Raw genomic sequence first — 21,280 nt, 5'->3', positions numbered from 1 at the left:
GCGCCAGGGTATTTCCCTTCCCCACTCGGTGTCCCTCAAGCCCCTCGGTCCTATGTGTGGGGACGGTGCCGGCAGCGAAATGCTGAGGCCATAAAGGGCAAGGCCGCAGAGGCGGAGGCTCTAATGGCTTCGACCCTGCGCTCCTGACCCGGTGCCTCCCCCACATTTGTCCCTTTTGCCCCCTTAACTACTTCAGGACTGTGCCTTTGAACTTGGAGCGGAGCAGAAACCCCCTTTGGCAGGGCGGTTTCCTGCGAAAAGGAAAAAGCCGACTGCGACTCTTGTGTGTCAGGAGATGTATCTGGAGCCCCGGGAACAGAAACCTGCGCCAAGTTTTTTAAGTTAATGGACAAGCATAAGACAGCTAAGCGGGAGAAGGAATCACCAAGAGAGCGGCAGAAGAGAAATCTCAGCTCTTTGTCATCTGCTCGGAAAGCAAGAGAAGCCAGGCACCCCCAGTCCATCAGCAAGAAAGGCCGAGCTGGGTCGGCAGAAACCAAAAAGCAGAGCACGGTCGGGGCAGAGGGGGCTCTGGGCCTTTAGCTGCAGGTCTGCAGGCGATCCTTCCCCTCGCAGTGCCTGCTGCACCCGCGCTGGAGCTGAGCGAGTCTCAGTCCCGCTTCGCGGCCGCGGCCTCGCCCGCCGCCTCCCCTGCCCGAGGGACCCCGGCCAAGGCCCCGCCGACAGATGTGACACCTTGGGGTCACACCTTCCCCCTCCGCCCTGACACCGGGCATGGCGGTCGGCCTGTGCAGTGTAGGCTTTACTGACCCGTTTTTATTGTAGCTGCATCTTCTCTGGTTTTCGCATCGGGTTTTTACTCCCTCTTTTGATTTTTAAACTCACGGCTCGGGCGGACGCCGTCTAGCCGGTGTTATGCGATTAATTCTCTTTGCGGCTGCAAAGATTTGCAGGCTCCCCATTCCCTCTTTAGGTTTCACGACTGATCTCCGGCGAATTGGTTTCCAGGTCTGCACGGCGCGGCTTAAAAGAGACGCTTCAAAGGCCGCCTTTTCGTTTTAACGTCGGCATTGGAAAACAAATTTAGCAAACATTTCCCTCTCCCCGAGAGGCCGTCACGGCGCACAAGTCCCAAAACCTCGCTGGAGAGAAGACGCCTCTGCGGCACCACGCAAAACGTGAAAATCCGGTGTGTCACCAGCTTTTGGGAGCTTTACAGCACTGTCCCTTACGGTTTGCGGCCGTAAACCCGTGCGGAGCTGAAATTAGAGCTTGACCTCTTCAGTCTTCCTATAAATAATCATTGTAAAGAGCTATAGAACAAACTTTTCGGGGTGGGGATCCCGATCTCGGCAGCTGCAGTTTCCGTCCTACACGGTTTCCCGGCTAAACGCCGAGAGGCTCGTCCTTTCGGAGAGCACCTTTTCGTCAGCGTATCGCCATATTCTGTCTAGAAACAGAACTAGGTTGGCGGCATTAACTCTTCTGGTCCTCTAACCCTGATCCCAGATTTAGAAATTGCTCATCTCCCGTTTACAACGGCAGATACATCACAGAATAGGGAGAAACCCCGTGGGGGAAAACGATTTCAGAAATCAGTTCATGTTTATTTCAGGAGAAAAAGATCCCAGACAACAAACCAACCAACAAGAAACTGGTAACCTATTTCAAATATGCCTAGGAGATCAATGTTATCTCTTTTCGCATAATCGGAGTTGACACCTCATTTACACGCTGGCGCAGCTCGAAAGCCTTTTATGGGTGTGTTCGTGTATATAAGTACATTTTCTTCAGAGAAACTCTGAATTTTGAGTACTGAGATTGGATTTTTGTTTGGTGACCCTAGGTGCTCAGAAAGGTGACAGACTTTCCTTGTCTAATTACTCAAAAAAAGAACGAATTCGGGGGAGAGGGAGGGTTGAGGGCAAACTCACGCCTATCAAACTGGACAGGACTGGACACATACTTGACAATCCGACCTGGGCTGCCTCTCCCAGAAAGGTCAACCCTAAAGGAAGATAGACAGAAAGACAGTTGGACAGACTGTCAAGCAGGGACACGAACAGATTTTGCTAGTTAGAAAAGGAGTTTGAATTCAGCCTGGAAAGGGGTGGCACAGTTCTGAGAGTTTGGATGGATGCTTTTGCAGGCATTGCTTTGATCGAAGCAAAACTGCACTTACACTTCCCTGTCAAATTCAGAGGAATAAGGAGAACGCGGACTAATCTGTTCTTTCTCAGATGAAGATAAAGATCACACTCCAGACTGGACGGCCTGGCATCTCAGACACAGCAGAAAGAGGGGTCACAACCAGGGGCACATACTCACCCCCTCTGCCTTGCCAGCGGGTCCTGTGGACACCAGGGACAACCCTTCTAGATGCCTTCAAACAGAAAGCAGGCACGGACACGGCAGCTCAGCGCTTACACACACACACAGAGGACGCTCCCACACACACACACACACACACACACATACACACACAGCGACACACGCGGCGTGAGAGGCAGGCGAGCCCCTGGGTGCAGCTCCAAGCTGGGATAAGTTTCGGGAGCGGCGCGGGGAACCCAGGCAGCCCCGCTGCTTTCCAGGGGCCGGGAAAGAGGGGAAGGTTGCAGGGACCCGGCGGCGCCAATTTGTGTCGGCCGCGGGGTTCCCAAAAACGCCTCCCCAGGCGGGGAGTCGTCGGCTCCACCAGGGCTCCGAGGAGGCCGTACCTGGGGGTGGCTCCGGGCAGGCTGCCAGACAATTTCCCCCCTCGCTTGCCCTCTGCCTTCACCCCTGCAGGGTACGCGCTGCACACCAGACCCACGCTCACAGCACCCTCGGCTCTGCACGCATCCCGCCGTATAAGGGCTCTACACGTACCTTCATTCTAGATTTTTTTCCCCCTTTATGTATATATACATTTTTATTTCCCCCACACGTGATCTTAACTCTTACTCCTGATCCGTTTGCCACGGCAATTGATCGCTCCGTGTTTAGCCTATTTTCAGCAACAGCAATAAAAATGTCCAGGGCATTTTTAGCTCTGTCTTAAGGATAGACTTACTTATTCGGAATCGGCTTTAACAGTGCATTTGCCTAGACTGAGTTTAATCTCTCTGCTGAAACATATCCCCCAAACCGTCCCGTACCGTTTCAGTGTATTAGAATGTGCAAGGAGTCAAATATGTGTAAGTGCGCCTTTCCCGGCTGAAAGCTGCCCAGCTCGCAAGAAACAGGGGGGAAAAAACTAAACCATATGTGTACAACGCCACATTCTGCATTGCACTATAAGATAAAGAGCTTTGCCGCATCGATTCAATGGAAGTCATTAACAAGAAAGCCAGTGAAGATTATATCCGTATTTGGGAGGCAAATGTTTGTTTAGAATATTTATTTGGGATACAATAACGCCAGGTGAGAGTTCGCGAGGCACTAGGAGAATCGGTGATGTATGAGTCTCAGTCGCCTGGAATAAAAGAGGTTGAAAAGATACTCGGTGGGGGTGATCCCTGGACCTCGGGAGAAGGTGGGAGGGGAGACTCCCCGCTCGGGGTGAGCGCCATGGGGGCTCCGAGACGCAGGAGTGATGCGCTACCCGCCCCCGGCACTGCCCCGGGCTTCAGCACAGGACGAAAACGCGAGGGGATCGGCGGGATTCGCCAGGCTTTGCCGAGACAACAATGAAAATGAGCAGCAGGATTTATTTACAGCAGCCAACGCAGCACCCTTCACGGAACGGTGCCGGGCGAGCGAGGCTTCATTTCTCGAAACGCACCAACTCACCCAATAATTGTTTCAATTATCTGTCCCCTCCTAACTTGGTTTTCGTTATATGGAAATTGCTGCAATTTTCCCCGCGGAGATGCTCGAAAAGAGCGAGCACTGCAGCCCGCCACTGTTGCTTCCCCCGCTAGCCCCACGCACAGTCTCTCCGGGGCATTTCCACCTGGAGTTTTGCCTCTAGCTAATCCCAAAGTGCTCAAACGGTGGGCAATAATACTTGACGGGGTGCTCGGGAATTCACAGATTTGTTCCCTGCCTCAGCAGAACACGCTCGCCTTGCGCGTAACAGGATGAAGGCAATCATTGCCTTGCTTTAAGCCCTTCCCGAAAGCCCGTGGATGCGAACAGAGGCGTGTAATTCTGCCCACCCACGGGCTTGGAGCCCACGGGGGACAGCAGATGCGAGGGGCTCCGGACTGGCCCCGCTCGTCCATCACCTCTCTTGCCTCGCCGGGGTTTGGGGACGTGCGGAGGCGAGGCGATGCAGGGCCAACGCGAGCTTTAACGCCGCACTGCAAGTCTGAGAGAGGCTCAAGGCTGGGCTCCTTCACGAGGCAGGGTGAGACGGGGCTTTCCAAACCCCACGTCTCGCTTTTATTTCGGAGGTAGCCCCAGCAGAGGTAGCGGGCAACGAATAAAGGAAAGAAAGCGGAAAAGGTCGTGTATCGGGAATTCGTACTGCAACAAAAGACGGCGGGCAGACGTTTAATCTGCCGGTGCATTCGTCCTATCCTCTCTCCAGTCAGCAGCATCAGGTGTATTTTGCCCTGTCGTTCCTATTGCCGAATCTCGAAAACAAAATAATGAAAGTTTTCCTGGCCATTGATAGCACGCTTCTCCCTCTTTCCACACGTTACGGAGGTGACGGCTCCGGCCAGCCCTCTGCTCGTCTCGTATTTTCTGCGTTAAGGGAAGCGGGGAGCGCTTAGTAATTAACCCCCGAGAAGCAGATCTGATCGTCCCTGCACAGTCCCCTCACATATCCTTTTAAACCATTCGGCCACTGAAATAATCCCCAGTTTACGGCTTGCCCGAGGGAAAGCGCTGGGGAATTATCGTCGGCAAACGCACGGACCGAGTCAGCCTCCTTTTCCCTGCAGGGCTTCACTACCCCGAAAACGGAGCAGGGACTACCCCCGCTTCTGCTCTAAAATCTCTGAGGGAAAGAGCCCTCCGGGATGCAATGTCAGGATAGCCTTCAGTGCTGAGGCTGCACTCCGTGCAGTAAGCAAGCACCGTTCCAGAGGGAGGGGGAAGAGGCTAAGAGGCTCAGAAAGGCCCTTTGACGAATCTCATGCTCCCTTTTAACCTTTGGGAGGATGCGGTGGCTGCCCAGAGTCTTACGAAGGGACACAGACCAGCCCCTGCGCAGAGCCGCGCAGTGTCGCGGCGATGCTCCCGCACTCACCCCGCAATACGGGCTGAGCCGGGTTCCCTTGCCGAGAGGACTAGCTTGAAAGTCTCCTTGAACCCGCGGAGCTCGGAGTCCGCTCCCTCGTCCCGGTCAGGGCAGCGGGACACAGGCAAAAGCAGTTCCCTGTCCCGTGACATGAAGAAGCAGGGCGCTGTGCAGGGACGGGGAACCCCAGGGAGCTGTGCGAGGCCGGGGAGCGCAGGACACCGGGCTGGGACGGGGAGCGCAGGACAGCGGGCTGGGATGGGGAGCACAGGACAGGGGGCTGGGATGGGGAGCACAGGACAGGGGGCTGGGATGGGGAGCACAGGACACCGACACCGACACCGGGCCGGGCCGGGGAGCGGGGTTGGATGCCCGCGCCGCCCCGCCCGCAGCGCCCCCCGGCCCGCCGCTGCCCCCTGGCGCCCGCGGCCGTGCACTGCAGCCCCGCCCGCAGGGACCCCGCGGCTCCCCCCGCGCCGGGGAAGCTCCTTCCCGCACACCGAGCCCTCCGCACCCAGGAAGCTCCTTCCCGCACACCGAGCCCTCCGCAGCCGGGGAAGCTCCTTCCCGCACACCGAGCCCTCCGCACCCGGGGAAGCTCCTTCCCGCACACCGAGCCCTCCGCACCCGGGGAAGCTCCTTCCCGCACACCGAGCCCCCCGCAGCCGGGGAAGCTCCTTCCCGCACACCGAGCCCTCCGCACCCAGGAAGCTCCTTCCCGCACACCGAGCCCGAAACGCTCCCCCACCGCCGCTTCACTCCTGCGGCACCTTCCCAGTTCTCCTCACTGGCCGCTAAGTTTCGAGGTGGGGAGCGGCGAGCAGGCAGGGGCGTGCCATCCTTGAGATACCAGCAGTGAGAGGGCCAAGAACGGAGGGACCAGCTCCCTAAAAAAAACCCCAAATGCCAGCCCAAACTGTTTAGTATTCAGGAAATTTAGTAATTATTGTTTCCCGTCCCTGTAGTAGAATTAGCTTTCTTTAGGTATTAGATCCTTGGAGAGGCCCTTAAGTTCACACTGCAAGAAGGAGACAAAGATTAAGAGACATTTTCAAGTATTTTGCAGCACAACAAAGAGTATCCAGGTAGAAATCAACAGCTTACAGATTTCTGCGAGGCACACAACTCGGATACTTCCACTAAATACATTATTTATTAGCCTATACTGAACTGTCTGCCCTTTGGCACTTTTCACTGTTTACTTGCACCACAAGCATCACCAAAAGAGCACTTCAGGAAGAAATACTGTAACTCAGTGCCAAGCAAGGGCATCTTGAATTTACCAATATGCTTGGTAAATATTAGTTTAGCCTCTCAATATATGCGTAATGAAGTCTCCTATGCCTCATTTATAGTGAGGAAACTGAAGCAAAGCATCCTGCTCTAAGTTAAGCTTCCTGCTCAAAACAAAAGAGAAATAAAAAGTAAAACATGTTTATAGATTTTCTTTGCTTAACCAAAGAGCAAAACTCTTTTTCCAGAGAAAGAAGTAAAAGAACAGAAAACTGCAAGGCAGACAACAAAGGCTCAAATCAGATTAAAAACAATACACCAAAATGGCCTTTATGATGCACATTTTGCTGTTTTCTATGAAGCTGTAGCAAAACATTTAATGAAACAGATAGGGAATATTCAATATTCTCTATTTATTAAATTCTCATCTCATTACATTTTTTTTTTAACTGAAGAGAGGAAAAGCATTCTCCCCAGAACCTGGCAGCATCCATTAAGTCTTAGGCCACCCAGAGATCTCCCTTGACAAACCGCTCCTCAGCTACTGAAATATCCTTATAAGCCATAAAGACATCATTTGCACTCAAGCTAATCCACCTCCTCAAAGGCAAGCAGAAAGTAGAGTGGAGCCCTTTGGGTTGGAACTTGGAGAAGGAAAGAAATGGAGTTTCTACTCCTGCCAGTGTGTGATGCTGGTAAGTGAAGTGGATTAAAGCTCATCACTTCAGTTTTGTTGCTATGCTACACAGATATTTTGGAACTCTAAAATTTATTTTTACAATATCTCTGTAGAAATTAGGCCCATTAGATAGATATAAGTCACTCAAAAAAGCACATTTCATCTTCAGGGGAGCCAGAACAACCCACATACAAATCAGCAACACATCCGAATTTTCAAAATCACAGAATGGGCTGGGTTGGCAGAGAGCAGAGTAGGTCAGCTTCTCCAAACTCCCTGCTGAAGCAGGTTCATCCTAGAGCACACTGCAAGGCACTGTGTCCAGACAGTTCTGGAATACCTCCAGTGAGAGAGACTCTACAACACCTCTGGGCAATCTGTTCCAGTGCACCTCAACAGTAAAGAAGTTCTTTCTTGTGTTCAAGTGGAACCTCCTGTGCATCAGTTTCTGTTCATTACTTCTCATCCCAGTACTTTGCATCACCAAGGAGAATGGTGTGACTGGATGCCTGGCTCCATCCTCTTGACATCCTCCCTGCAGATACTTACAGACATTGATGAAGCCCCCTCTCAGATATCTCTTCTCAAGGCTGAACAAGCTCAACTCTTTCAGCTTTTCCCCATAAGATATTTGAGATCTTCAGAATCCCAGCACATCCTTGGGCCATTCTGGCAATGGTTATTAAACATCAAATTGATACTTTCCTAACAAGTCACACAGACACTACAGAACCTGCAACCTGCATAAAGTGTACACAGTAAATCCATCCACTTCACAGCTTCCTTCTAGGGGGGTTCATGTTGGTAAACTCAAGGTAGGAGTGTCACAGTTTGGATCAGATCTCTCAATGCTGACAGCAGTAATCCTCTCCCAAGCAGCACGGCCCTTCCTCCTTGTGTGCCAATGCTCACGCATAGCAAAGACAGTAGCTCTGAGACAGAAATGGGTTTAGTCATTCACATCCAGTGCTTTTTCCCCCTGAATATTCACACAATTTCAACTTTGGGTGTGTGCAAACAGATATACCACTAAGAGAAAGCTAATGAGCACTATCTAAAAATAATGGATGCCACACTGCCACTCACAGTTTACATTTGGCCTTCAACCCTAAGGAGAAAATTTCTCTTTTTCCTATTCTTGCTGTAGGAACATCTGCCAGGCAGGCCATGAAGGAGTAAGTGTGGGCAGAGCAAACCCCAACCCACTCATATTTATTTCTTGGCTTAAATACTCAAGAGGCGCTTATTGAAATCTTTGTTATTCATTTAGCAAAGAAAGAGACTCTTCAAATATATTTGACAAACTGTTTCCAATCACAACAAAAAGTCAGTCTCACAACATTCAACATACAGGTTTTACTTTACTCAGAGAGAGAGGTGGCTTAGGGGATGAAGTATGAAGGTAAACAGGGTGAATAACGTCAGAAACCACCTCCACCAGAAACTCTGGGTAATGCCAGAAAGTAGCCTTGTTTTGATAAGTTTCTTCTTCTTTGGCTTAATGATTTCTTTCTATAAATCCCGGGGCATCAAGAAAGAACTTTTCACCGAAGATAGTAGAGAACATACATCCAGTGTTTCAAACCAAAGTTCCATTAATTTTATCAGCACATGACCATCATTTCACATTGATGGATGACAATAAAGTCATGCCAAACTAAAATTGGAGGAATTGCAGAGTCATAGATCCAACAGCACGTGGGACAAGCGACACTGTCCATGCAGCATCTTTTCTGTGCTTTGTGTCCCCACCTGAGCTGTGAGCATCTGGTTTCAGAATGGTTTAGGACACAAGGGAGATGTGGTACTACCTTGCTCTGCCATAAGCTATTATTTCCCACCTGTGAGGGTTAATCCAGTAACCCCTCAAATTAGACTCATACTGTCTTTACATGATTGCACTGAGGAAGCAGATGGCTTACCTTATGCCACCATCACACTCAGCTGTGTGACTGCTCCTGTCAGCTCTATGAGTGAGGCTAAGACCATGCTATCACAGGCTTTATAGGCCAAGCTTTACAAGCATGCTCTTACTTCCAAACATTTAATAACTTTTAAGGATTTTTGTTCTGCAACTCTTGTCTTGACATTTCATCTTGCACATACAGCAAATGCAGCACATCTGGAACTGATGAGCCTTCTGGTGTGGCACAGATTTGCTCTGCTCCCGTCTCACAGCCATGCTGGAATGCTGAGAGCACAACAGCACAACAGACCTTAAGCTCAGTGCTTAATTTTATGTCCACAGGCAGCACGAGCCCACTTCTGCAGTGGATAATCTCATCTTCAGTCATGGTGTTCTGTGACAGCAATTTACAACAGCAGCAGAACATCTTCCCAGGTGTTAAACTGTTTACTTTACCAGTGCAGGAGGTTGGCACTTGGTTTTATATACAATAATTGTGACACCAAGGCTGCTGCCTACAAGTTAAGTGATGAGTAAATCTTCCATTTCCAAAACAATATGGGACTGTTGCAGGTAAAATGATTTCTTATTGACACACAATAAATACTTACATGTCAAACCTTCCACAATATGACCATTAGCATAACCAACAGAATAACAGAAAAGACAGTGAGAATCAGAGCAGAATATTTTGTGATAATAAAGAGAATTTTCCATTACTTCAGCTGTCATCTGGACAGGACTATGTGATAAAAAGCTTCATTGGGAATTCAATATTTAGTAAGTCTTCTTTCACAGCTGAGTGAGCAAAAAAATCCAAACCAAAACACCAAATGCACATAAATTAATGTCACATATGACTACAGTTCTGCTGCAGCATTTTTCCCAAAACTGGCTGATGCTAACAGTAAAGTCTCACTATGTAAGAGACTTTAAAAAATATAAGAGATGTATGGGTCCTTCTAAGGCTTTTGACTACACAATATATTGACATTCTTCTTGCAGCTACTGTCAAACTTACGTAGAAAGAATGAGCATATATAATAATTAAAAGGAAATTAGACAGTCCAACACAGCAGAAAGAGGGGTTTTGTTTTCCTGTCAAGAACAGACAATATATTTCCTGAACAAAACCTCTTTTCCACTAGATTTCCTCCACCAACTTGCTAGACTATTTCTCTGTGCAGCAGTCCACCAGTCATAAAAAAAAAAGGTAGGCAGCATCCAGGAGCTTAAATGCATAGATCAAAATGGTGAAAGATCCATCCCTTGTACTGAACGTAAATCTAACCAAGCTGGACTGCTGAAAGAACACACTTTCATCAGCAGTATTTACTGCTACACTGTTGGCAGGATCATAATGGCCCTAACCAAGGATAAGAAAACATTTGCTTTGCAAACCTACGGCTCCCAAAACATTTAGATGCAGGTCAGTCCCCACGGATCCCATTTCACTGTCCTTCCTTAGACTATCAGCTCATTTTGATGAATTCTCTAGCCCTTAATGGATGCAGCCATAATCCTGCAAAGGAGCTTTGCTTGAATTGGCTGTAGATAAACACACACTGAATCAGAACTATGCAGAAAGCCTTCTGGGGAACCTGAGAAGCCAGGTCATAGTATTTGAAAACTAACTATCATCTTTAAGAGTTACAATTAAATTCCAGTATAATGTACAATATCCATGCACTCCAGCTATCTGAGGCAGGGACGCATGCTGGAGCAGTCCCTGTTAACAGTCCCTGGTTCACCCAGTTAATTTATGGGGTGAACCATCATTTGGAATCTCTGCTGCAGGAAACATTGTTCCTGAATCTAAAATTCCAGTAAACCCTGTGCTCTAAACTGAAAGCACAGAGCTGAGCCTGACTATGTGATATCATGACTTCCTAGACACAATCAGCTGAAAAAATAAATGTCTCAGGTGTATAAATGTTTTTGTTAGATTTTTGCAAGTAATTCACTATGGAGTTGATGTTTTATCTCTAAAGGTGAGTGAGTCTTACCAGGAGATGCTATGTCTGACACATATGTGATGGCTGGGATCTGCAGTGGGCCAGGAGCACTAACACACAGAATGGCAAAAGGGGAGATTTTGAGTCTAAGGCACAAGTTACTGATCCCTTCTAAATAAAGGATCATAGTTTCTGCTTCCTTTTCTTCAGCGAGCAACACAGCATGGGGTAGGGATACCTCTCCACCTTTTGACTCTTTTTATTCCAATTAGGAAAGATCTATTTGGACCTTTCTCCCACTCTGTCCTGGAAGAACACCTAACAGTGACTTCCACAGTAACACAGGACATGCCTCTACCACTCTGGGTAGATCTGCTCAGCTGGGATGAGGAGTGTGCTTCTGCAGAAACTCCCCACCAACTGCACTTCAGCTGACATCACAGAGAAGTCTTAGAGAATGTCATTTGGATAAAAACAAACACGAAAATGCATTTCAGGAGTGCACCTATTTGGTTGCAAACAAACATTAAATCCCCAGCACTAGAGTTTGTGTGAAACAAATAACTATGTGAAACAAATTCATTTTGTGAAACAAATAACTGTGAAACATAAGCCATCAAGTTTTCTCCAACAATTTTTCTCAAAACAGCTATTCCAACTAAACTGCACTTCTTAATAAACATTGCCACAGAACCCTACACAGAATGGGTGCTTATATGACATTCCCAAAGGGAAAAAGGGAGGTAGAAGAGGAGAGAGAAGCTTGGAATCAACTCACTGCTTCAAGCTCAGCTAAACCAGCTGAGTGCCAAGATGGTTAACTTTGCAGGAAAAACATGCTCTAAGAAAACTGAAATAGGCAACAGGCACCTGCAAACATCCACATTTGTTGTCTCCTCTCAAGGGATTCTAAAGATCGTGGTTGTTAATGGAATTGAGATTATTTCACTGGGCAAGCATATGTTATTCTGAGAATTCCTCCACAGGAGCAACTAAAATGAAAAGCTTAGTCAACAATGAGTAGGTTAATGTACTCCTTTTACACAAGTTTGACTTTTCTGAAGATGAAAAAACATGTATATTTCCTTACTTGAAGGAAATAGGTCAGGCAAATAAGACTTGTTTGACTGATAGGGGAAAGGGAAGGAAAAACCCCCAATGTATTTTTGAATTAAAAAGAGGCAAATTAGTGAATTTGCTTGAAACACAGATAAATATGTAATGCATTAAACCCCCACCTCAAAGAAAAGGCTCTTTTGAAGTTTTTTTTCCTGCTTTACTTACATGATTTTCTGAAAAAGAATCTAACAGTTTTGGAAAGATTGCTCAGAACAGTTTAAGTAACAAACAAAAATCACCTGTTGGTGTCAAACCCTCCCATGAATGCTCCTATTTTCCTTCCACTGCAGAGAAGGTGTGTTGAATGGCAACTTTACATATTAGGTGATTTGAGTATCAGAAGTGTAGAGGGACCTTGAAACTCTGAGTTGTCTTTTGAATACATGCTTCTGTCTTTGCTAGTGAAAAAGAGGTACAGGTAGAAACTAGATACACTAGTATTAAAGATTTTCAGAGTCTTCATGAGGACAGTGTTAGCTTCCCTCAAGGCACACACTCTGGGACCTTTGCAGAAATCAATCTATATTAGAAAGCACCACAGCGAACATTTTACGCCAAGTCAGGAAGCAGCAGTAATTGTGTGCCTCAATTTTTCATCTTAGTGCTCTAATGCAGCTGTTAAACACTGACAAAAGTTTTGTAAAACTACATAAATATGTACAGTTATAATATGTTCTTTCCTTATCCACTACAGCTTATTTAAAACCAGGGACAATTTTTGAATATACCTATTTTTTCCAGAGGACATTACCTTAGGCTTGTCTACACTGAGTTTGGTTCCAATCAGTCTGTCTCCATCCACTCAGCTTCTCTAGTCTTGACTAATTTTAGAAAATGTGTCATCATCAAGTTCTTGCACGGCAGTTTTCTTCTTCAGATCCCTAACAAATAAATACAGGTCTCAGCACAGATTTGGAGACACTCAGTCCTCAGCTCTATGTTTTGGAAAATTAAATATTTCTTTCTGAATCAACTCACTATAATTAATTAAATACTGCTTTTTAGAAAACCCCAAAACAACCAACCAACTGCACTGTGTAGAACCTGTCCCCCACCATGTTTTACTAACTCAGTCGTGTAAGACTGCAATCCTTCATGACAAATGCCACAAGGATAGCGTGGTTATGAGCTGCCAGAGCACAGGATTAACTCAATTTCATACACAGCACCATGAAGTGTAACGACACAGCTAAATATGCTGGCACAGGATCAGTAGGGCTTTCATTACCTTTTAGCATGTACTACTACCCCTCTTCAGAACATGGTGTCTCCTTCTGGCAATTCCCCTTTGCCACACATTCCCCAACAGGTGCCACAACCCAGGGGTCCAAGTCTGTGGATCTTGGGAGGCTCAAGATCAGGGCAGGCTAACACTGCTCTCCCATCACTACACTTCTCAAGGCTCAGTAGTGAAGAGTCCATAAAGATCTATTTAACTCTATTCTGGCTCTGACCTTAGCACAATTTTCTTAAGAAGCAATTTTGTAAACTTTACAGAAAGTTCTCTGATTCTCAACCCAAGATTGCTTTGATTCATTACACCTTCTCTTCGACACCTTTTTTAAAGCAGTTCTAGACTTGATGGTGAACTGAAAATCCTGGAGCTGCCTGTTAAACAGAACAGCAGGTGAAATAGGAGCAGCTGAAGCACATGTCATTTCCCACTGAAGTACCTCAGACCTGACCAGCAGGATGGCACAAATGGCAGAAGTGAAATTCACTTCATACAAACTACATAGATACAAAAAAATAATTCACACTGAATTTGAAGAAACTATAGGGAGAAGCAGTAAGTTCCCTCTTCATCATCATGAGCATTTATTTTCAAGTCTCTGATTTTATTCTGGTTATCCAAGAACATGTTCAATCAGCATACCAAAGCTGAATAACCCCCAGTAGGATAAATTGTGTAACAAAAGCACATACACAGCTAAGTGTGTTCTTGAGGGGATTACAAATCCTTCTTCTAGATACTGATCACTTTACCTGCACTTCAGCTTCTTGCAGTGGTCAATGGAAAAATCCAAAACCCCACACAGGCAACTTTATAATCTGTTTTTGCACAATTTCTTTGTGAATTGTGATTGCTTCTGTCCTCCCTCTTTGACTAGCCAGATAAGCTTAATGCTGGTCCCACAGGAAATACCTGGCTTCATGCACATTCTTTAATGCAATCACCTTCAACGTTCTCCTCGGATCTTCCAGGAAAAAAAATATTTTTGTTTCAAACCAAAATGATTAATAATTAATAAATTATTTTGTTACAAATAACAAAATCCCTGTCCCATGATACAAAAGTCCTTGCAAGTACTCAGCAGCTTCTATTGAAATCCCACCAGTCTCCTTATTTCTTGATAGATAGGAGCAGCCAGTTCTTTGGCTTTCTCTGCTCCATCCTCTAAAACCTTTATCAGATGAGACTTGTCTTCCTGGAGCTTCTTGATTTCATTCCTGATAGGCGCAAATTTTTGGATAACGGCCTCTGCCACCACCGTTTTGTAGTGAGCAGTGTCGAGACCAGTGGCTTGGTGCAGCACCTCTTTGATGCTGAGCCCCGTCACGGCAGCGTGGATGGACACCAGGTTGGAGACCCCGGGGCGGGCGGCGGGCTCGTAGGTGACCTCCGAGGTGAAGTCAGTCACGGCTTTGCGGAACTTCAGCACTATTTCATCTGGGCTGTCTGCTATGGTGACAGTGGCTAACTTCTGGGGGTCTGACTTGGACATCTTCGCTGATGGATCTCTCAGGGATTTTATTTTCTTTGTTGTACCTTAAAAAAAAAAAAGTAATTATTAGCACAGACCACGGTTTCTTATGACAACTGCTAAGAATGATCTGCAGCTATATGATACAGTTGTTTATTCTTGCAAAAAAATGAACTGCGAGCACAATCATGTATGTTCTGTTTAGTCCTTGCATCCTTCCTGTGCTTCTAAGAAGCCACCTTTCTCCTCTCATAAACTGAATGAAGCCTGTTCCATCTCTCCCATCCTCGCTTAGCAGGAACTTCTGCTGGGGCTACTTCTAATATTTTATGTGGCTTACATGCTGATTTCCCCCCATACTTCTCTCCCCTTCTATTACTGCACCTTACTGAATGGCTCTGAGCAGTGGAGAAACAGGTTAACTCCACTGGTTAAAAAACAGAATCAAGAATCCCATAACAGTTAATCTCCTTATTTCAGGAAATTCTTCCACTCAAAATCTCTTGGAAATTCTCCTAAATCTCAGTAAAAACACAGTAAAAACAGTTATTAAAATTCTCTAACTCAACACTGATCAGCTCAGTTAGATGTAAAGCACTGTTTAGATAAGAAAAGTGTGGGTTTTGTACAATCTGCTAAGATACATGCATGTACATGAAACAGATAAGTAGCACTAGAAGAATATTGCAAAATACTTCAACAGCATCAATCCACACTGCTTGAGTTTTTCACCAAGAAATATCATTCATGGAGTACCTAAATTATCATTTATCTACGGAGTACTCATACCAGTTGTTTTTAGACACCTAATACAGCCAACAAAATTACCTGCATACTGCTCATAGATGGCCTATGTACTCAGTGAAACGATAAGGTTCTTCCAGCATACAACTCAGACTGCCCCAGAAAGTGCTTTGTTCTGAAAACACCTTTTGGAAGAGTCTCTTCTGCAAATTTGAAAGACTCCAGGTAATTAAATCGTCTACAGCTAGTGAGTCTGAATAGGTCCCTACCTTCTCCATTCATCTAGGATATTTTGTTGGTTTGCATACACTTGTGAACTTAAGAAGGAGTGCTTTTTAGGAGCAAAATGAAAAGTTTTTTTCCTTTTTTTTCCAAATTGAGTTTTTTATTTAATGGTAAAGAGTCTCACCTGCATCAGAGGCTACGCTCAGCTCCTCTTTATAGTGCTTAGTACTCCATTAGAAACTGTAGCATTTGCAATCCCTAATATTCTCAAAACACCACTCCAGGTCTAACACCATTTTTGCCACTGAAGCTTGAAAATTGAGAAAGGTTTATTACTGCCTGTCTTTTCTAAGGTGAGAGCTCCTTGCCCTTTTGGGGGCGAAGGTCTCTGCTGTGCATTCCTCTACATTACTTACAACAAAGATGCAACGCTTCATCCCTGCCCAATTCTTCACGTTTCTTAGCAAACATGCCATTTGCGCCATCTGACTCCTCCTCACCCCCCGGCCTATGACCTTACAGCTCAAAAATGGCTGAGAAGATTTTCCTTGTAAGTCTTCCTGAGACTAAGATGAAAACCGTAAAGTCTTAAGCTCTGTGACAGACACATATTGAAATACTCAAGCATATATTAAACACCCTTAAAAAAAATTGGAGTACTGTACATATAAACCAACAGGCTGTTCAGCATCCTTAAAGTAAACATCTCTGACTTGGACACTGAAGAATTCTGCTTGTTAGAGGTCTCTTGCCTTGTTGCTTACATGTCTCCTGAGTGAGCAACATGGAATAGAGACCCTACTCTTAAAAAGTCCAGTGCTTGAAGAGCAAGGCTGACTGGCAGCAGAAGAGTGCATCTGGCCCCCTGGACTAGAATACCAGACGTCACGTACATTCCTCAACCATGGATTTCTAAAGCCTTATATCTATCTTGGGAGTTCATTTTCACAGTCTCTAGGCTCTTGTTGCCAGTTTTTAATTTTCCACTCCCTTAATATCAGTTTGCCCCCTTTTCTTCGTCCCCGAAACTATTTCCACAATATTTAAATCCATCTTCAACTTCGAAGTGCAGTTAAGGGAAAAAAAATAACCAACTCACTTAAAATGGCTTTGGGCACAGGAAAGAATTCTCCATATTTCTTGTTGAAATGTTGTGCTATATCTTGGGCTAGTTCCAGGTGCAGGACTTGATCTTCTCCAACAGGAACACGTGTTGACCTTTTAATAAAAGACAGATACAGGAAACTCAGCAAAGCTCTCTGGTTCTGCTGAAATGTTACTCAAGACTGTAACAGCTTCTGCCATGACTGAGGGCCAGACTGAGCCAAACACTCAGTCCCAGCTAGATATAGGTGCTGTGGGAGCAAGACCCCAAACTGAACATATTCAAGGATGACTCTGCTTTTTGTGCTGAACTGAAGCACATAACCAAGGGCAAAAATAGCCCTTTGTGAAGATATATATGGCAAAGATACCTGTAAGAGCAACTCATTAAACTCAGCTCAAAGAAAGGTTTAATATCTCCTGCTGCCTCTTTAGAGATCAAAGAGCATATGCTATAGTGTAAAAAAAAGTAAGATAGATCTGCAAGGCATAAAGTGCAAGCAGCTTGTCATGTCAAGTCTCAGGAAAACATAACTGCTGTTGAGGAGTTAGTACTGAGGATGTATCAAGGGAAGGAAGGAAGAGAGTGTTTCTTCTTCATCATAATTGTATAAATCATGTGGTCCAGTGCCTCTATTGTCACAAGTGTTATTAGAGGATTAGAACTGCTGGATTCAAAGGATAATTTGATCTTTTGTATTGAATTCAATGGCTTGAATACACTTCTGGAGGGAAACACAATCTGCATCAGAGGACATGAGGAGGTGAAGAATCCATTACTTCCCCTGGTGATTCTTTCCCACAGTTAATCATACTTGCTAAAAATGTATGATTCTTTTAGATGAGGCAGACTTGAAATCTTGCCAGCTTTTGATTACTCTCCCATCCCCCAGCAGATTTTTTTCCTAAGGCTTACAGGGTATTCAGCTATGAATACTGGACATGTTCCAAAATAAGGAAGTTCACCATGCATCTTTTAAGTTCCCAGAAAATTTCAGATCAACATGGTACGCTTTCCTTCCGATTCTGAATTACTGGGCTGACATCCAGGAATCAATTTGTCCACCTTTATTCCCAACCAGCCAGCAAGGCAACCTAAAAACAGTTACAGTAGGATCAATAGGAAATCACAGTGCCCTATAACTGAGAGAAAATCAGTTACCATAATCAATATACTTTAAGCAGGTCAAAAGAAACGTTTCCATATGCCAAAATGCTTCCATATTCACAAAGTTTGCCACTAAACAGAAAACATATTATTTCTATAAAAGTCTCTGCATGATACCTTGCCTTTTTCCTTGCTGGCTTTTAAAAAAAAATTCTATTCTGGTGCTATTTTTACTTCTTTCTGTCATGTATTTACCTTCTGTCCATTTTCCTGTCTCTTTGATCCTTGCTTCTTCTGAGCTAGTACTGTTTCTCCCCCTCCTCCAGCTCTAAATTCTACTTCATGGCTGCTGTTCCCTTCCTGTGTTTCTGTTTCTCACCGATTCTTGTTCCTCATATTATTTTGTTTACATTAAAACATTTCTTATTAAAGATATTAAGTCGAGTTTCTTCAAAGAGAAATTGTTTCTCTTTCAATTCCTTGTTTTGTGCTCTGGGCGGACAGCCTGCTGTTAATACAGATAGTAGCCAACAAACCACTGGCTTTGCTAAGGAAAGATGAAACACCAGATCTTATTAGAGATGGAAGACATGATTGAGCTCAATCAAAACAACGTGATTTCTGATAAAGTTGTCTAAATTTCACCCTTAAATACTTGACACTCAAATCACTCAAATATTTGACAATCAAATGGGACTCACTTCAAATAAAGTCATTATGATATTCAGAATAATTCTGACTTTTGCTTGCTTCCTGTTATTTTTAGTTAAAATGTAGGTAAATTAGAAATGCCATCTCTTGGTCTTCTAACAGTTCTGTTTTCCCTCCTATGATCAATTAACATGAAATTTCTCTAGATACATTTTTCTGAACTCACAACTGGTTAGTCTGACCTGACAACCTTGTCCTCAGTCCTATGTTACTTCTCTGTCCCAACCAATACTCACAAGTTCCTTCAGAACAATGCTACAAAGTACATATGCTCTGAACATACAAAAAATTCATATATGGTGTACTGTCTTCAACATGTACTTACTGAGACAGTTTAAATCATATTATGAAATACAACCAGTGCTGACAATTTCTATTAGCCAGGCTACAGGCTTAGGCATGCTGAGTCCCCAGTCCCTCACTAGGGGCTGTTTCCAGTGCAGCACTAGCCCAGGTACTATAAGCTGCAGTTGGTAAGTTACTCTTTTTCATCAGTATGAACTGTCCTACACAAAATCCCCCACTAATATTGGTATGCCACATACAGACAGTTTAAGACATACAGACGGCATAAAATAAAGCATACCTACTTTAAAAAAAGTGTATCAATGTAAATGCGTAATATGTGTAATTAAAAATCAGTCTGTTATAATTCCCTAAGAATTATTCTCACATGACCAGATTTTGCTCTTTACAGCCCTGTCAGTAGTTTTTTAACCAGGCTAGATTTGAACCAGCCACTTGAGAGTCTGTCATCCATTTCCAATCTTCTGATCTAATCACACCCAGCTCCCCTGCTCTATAAGTTAGCATGTTGACCTGACAAGCATTCATTCCAATGGAGCTGAACAGACATTGCCCATGGGCTCACATTCTGCCTCTTACTTGTACAGCAAAATATCTGCTGCTTGAAGCACAGGGTAAGTCAACAAACCAACAGTTCCTTCGCTATTCTGGCTGGCACGCTTCATCTGTTTGGAAAAAAAAACATAGAAGAATCACACTTTTGACTAATGGTATCAAGGTCTGTGATTTTAATTAATTAGAATTCTGAATATTTGAGTAATTTATTATGTAGCTCTACAGAAGACAGTGTCGTGTAAAATCCACTCCTTATGAAAATATTCTGGTTCATGTCTTATATTTATGAATTTCTCTACACTGTTCTGATATTCTAGTTAAAAGGAAACATAGGGTTTCTTTTCTTTTCTGTTTGTAACCTTATTAGTGGAAATGATTTCAAATGCAAAACCATCAGGCTAAGTTATTAAACTTGTATATTACACATAAATCCTACTTTTTAAATAGTGTCTTCAGCAGTGCATTTTTGAAACACTTGATAATAGAGATACAAAAAGATATTAGTACCTGTGTTAGAGATCAAGACACAGTGATCACACACAGTCACCAGGACAGCCAGTGACAGCTGGGAGAAGCCAGAATTACAGAGGCAGAGTCTCAGTGCTTTCTCCATCAGTTCTCACTGCTCCCCACAATCCACTGAATGCATTCAAGTTCTCTACTGTTTCCTGATATGGATCACCTAGATCAAGACAGTCAGGCTGCAAACACTAACTCTGTTCTAGCGATGCCAAAGCTATGTTTTACTTTTAGCAATACTTAAATATACTAACCCCCTTGAAATCTGAATTATTTCATTAGGACTGTTCAAATATGTTTAGACTTCTCTCACACTCTCCAACAAATCCTGAATTCTGTCTCCATCTTAAGTGCCTACGGTTCAGGGAACCTAATTTGCAAAGCCTAGCACCTGTAACACCTATCTGTAGGTCTGGAAAGTCAATCCAGTCAAAGTAGGATTTAAGAGCTTAACTTTAGAACCTCAGGTTTGCAAAGGTTTGCTTTAATCTATATTATGCATTAACACTGGTTGCTGTATTTAAGTTTTACTGGTTTTATTTAATTAAGAAGGAAAACAGGAAAAAAGAAAACATCTGGAGGTATTTAAGACTGCTCTGAACTCTGCAAGCCCAAACTGCTCTTAAGCTGTTGGGGTTTTTTTTCCCCCTTTTTCAGATACTCCTCTCTCCTGTCTTTTTCTGCTTACTAAATGTCAAAATAAAATACAAGGAAATTAAATGCAAGAACTCTGTTGATGCAGTCAGGCTGATGCAACACCAAGATTAAGAAGATGAACATTTGACACTCATAAAGGCAAATGTTTAAGATACAAAACCACTCAGCACATTTTTAATATTTATAATTTCTATACTCCTCTTCAAACATATGCCTCTTTTGAACACTCTTCCATAAAATCTACAGAGCAGCCACTCTTTATAGTGGAAAATGAAAAGCTGTTTATGGAACTCCTTAATCGGGAAGGCCCAAGGTTTCCACTGCAATATCTTCCATTACTTTTGCACTATTTAACAAGCACTGAAATAACACTGAATGTTCTAGCAAAATCAGTTTAATAACAGCAAACAAACCTCTTTTTAGCACAGTTTTTCTGCAAATGTCTGCCAGAACCACAATTCTGTAGCTTCCAGCAGGAAAATGTTCACTAAGAGGAACAGACCTGGAGAAGTATGTTTTACCCCTTCCACCACAGGACTACAGAATTACTTAAACTTAAAGCAAGAACAACCTAGGTAAAGTTGGTACTTCATAGATGACAAGTATTTCCAGGACAACATTTC

General features: G+C 44.3%; 1 protein-coding gene across 2 annotated transcripts in view; it reads right to left on the bottom strand.

Annotated features, from left to right (window-relative positions):
- Positions 1 to 13,841: 13,841 nt before the first annotated feature.
- The window catches only part of WARS2 (tryptophanyl tRNA synthetase 2, mitochondrial), a 41,318-nt gene continuing 33,879 nt past the window's right edge, over positions 13,842 to 21,280 (bottom strand). For both annotated transcript variants that reach the window (XM_084226482.1, XM_084226481.1), the window contains exons 4-6: positions 19,506 to 19,591; positions 16,797 to 16,915; positions 13,842 to 14,793 (exon numbers count right to left, since the gene is read on the bottom strand). In XM_084226482.1, the coding sequence (XP_084082608.1) occupies positions 14,345 to 14,793; positions 16,797 to 16,915; positions 19,506 to 19,591 (654 nt within the window). In that variant the 3' untranslated portion in view covers positions 13,842 to 14,344. The remainder of the gene's footprint in view (positions 14,794 to 16,796; positions 16,916 to 19,505; positions 19,592 to 21,280) is intronic.

This window comes from Fringilla coelebs, assembly GCF_963513975.1.
Source record: "Fringilla coelebs genome assembly, chromosome: 2".
Lineage (NCBI taxonomy): Eukaryota > Metazoa > Chordata > Aves > Passeriformes > Fringillidae > Fringilla > Fringilla coelebs.
The sequence above is the reverse complement of the archived record's forward strand: the minus strand, read 5'-3'. Positions and strand labels throughout refer to the sequence as shown.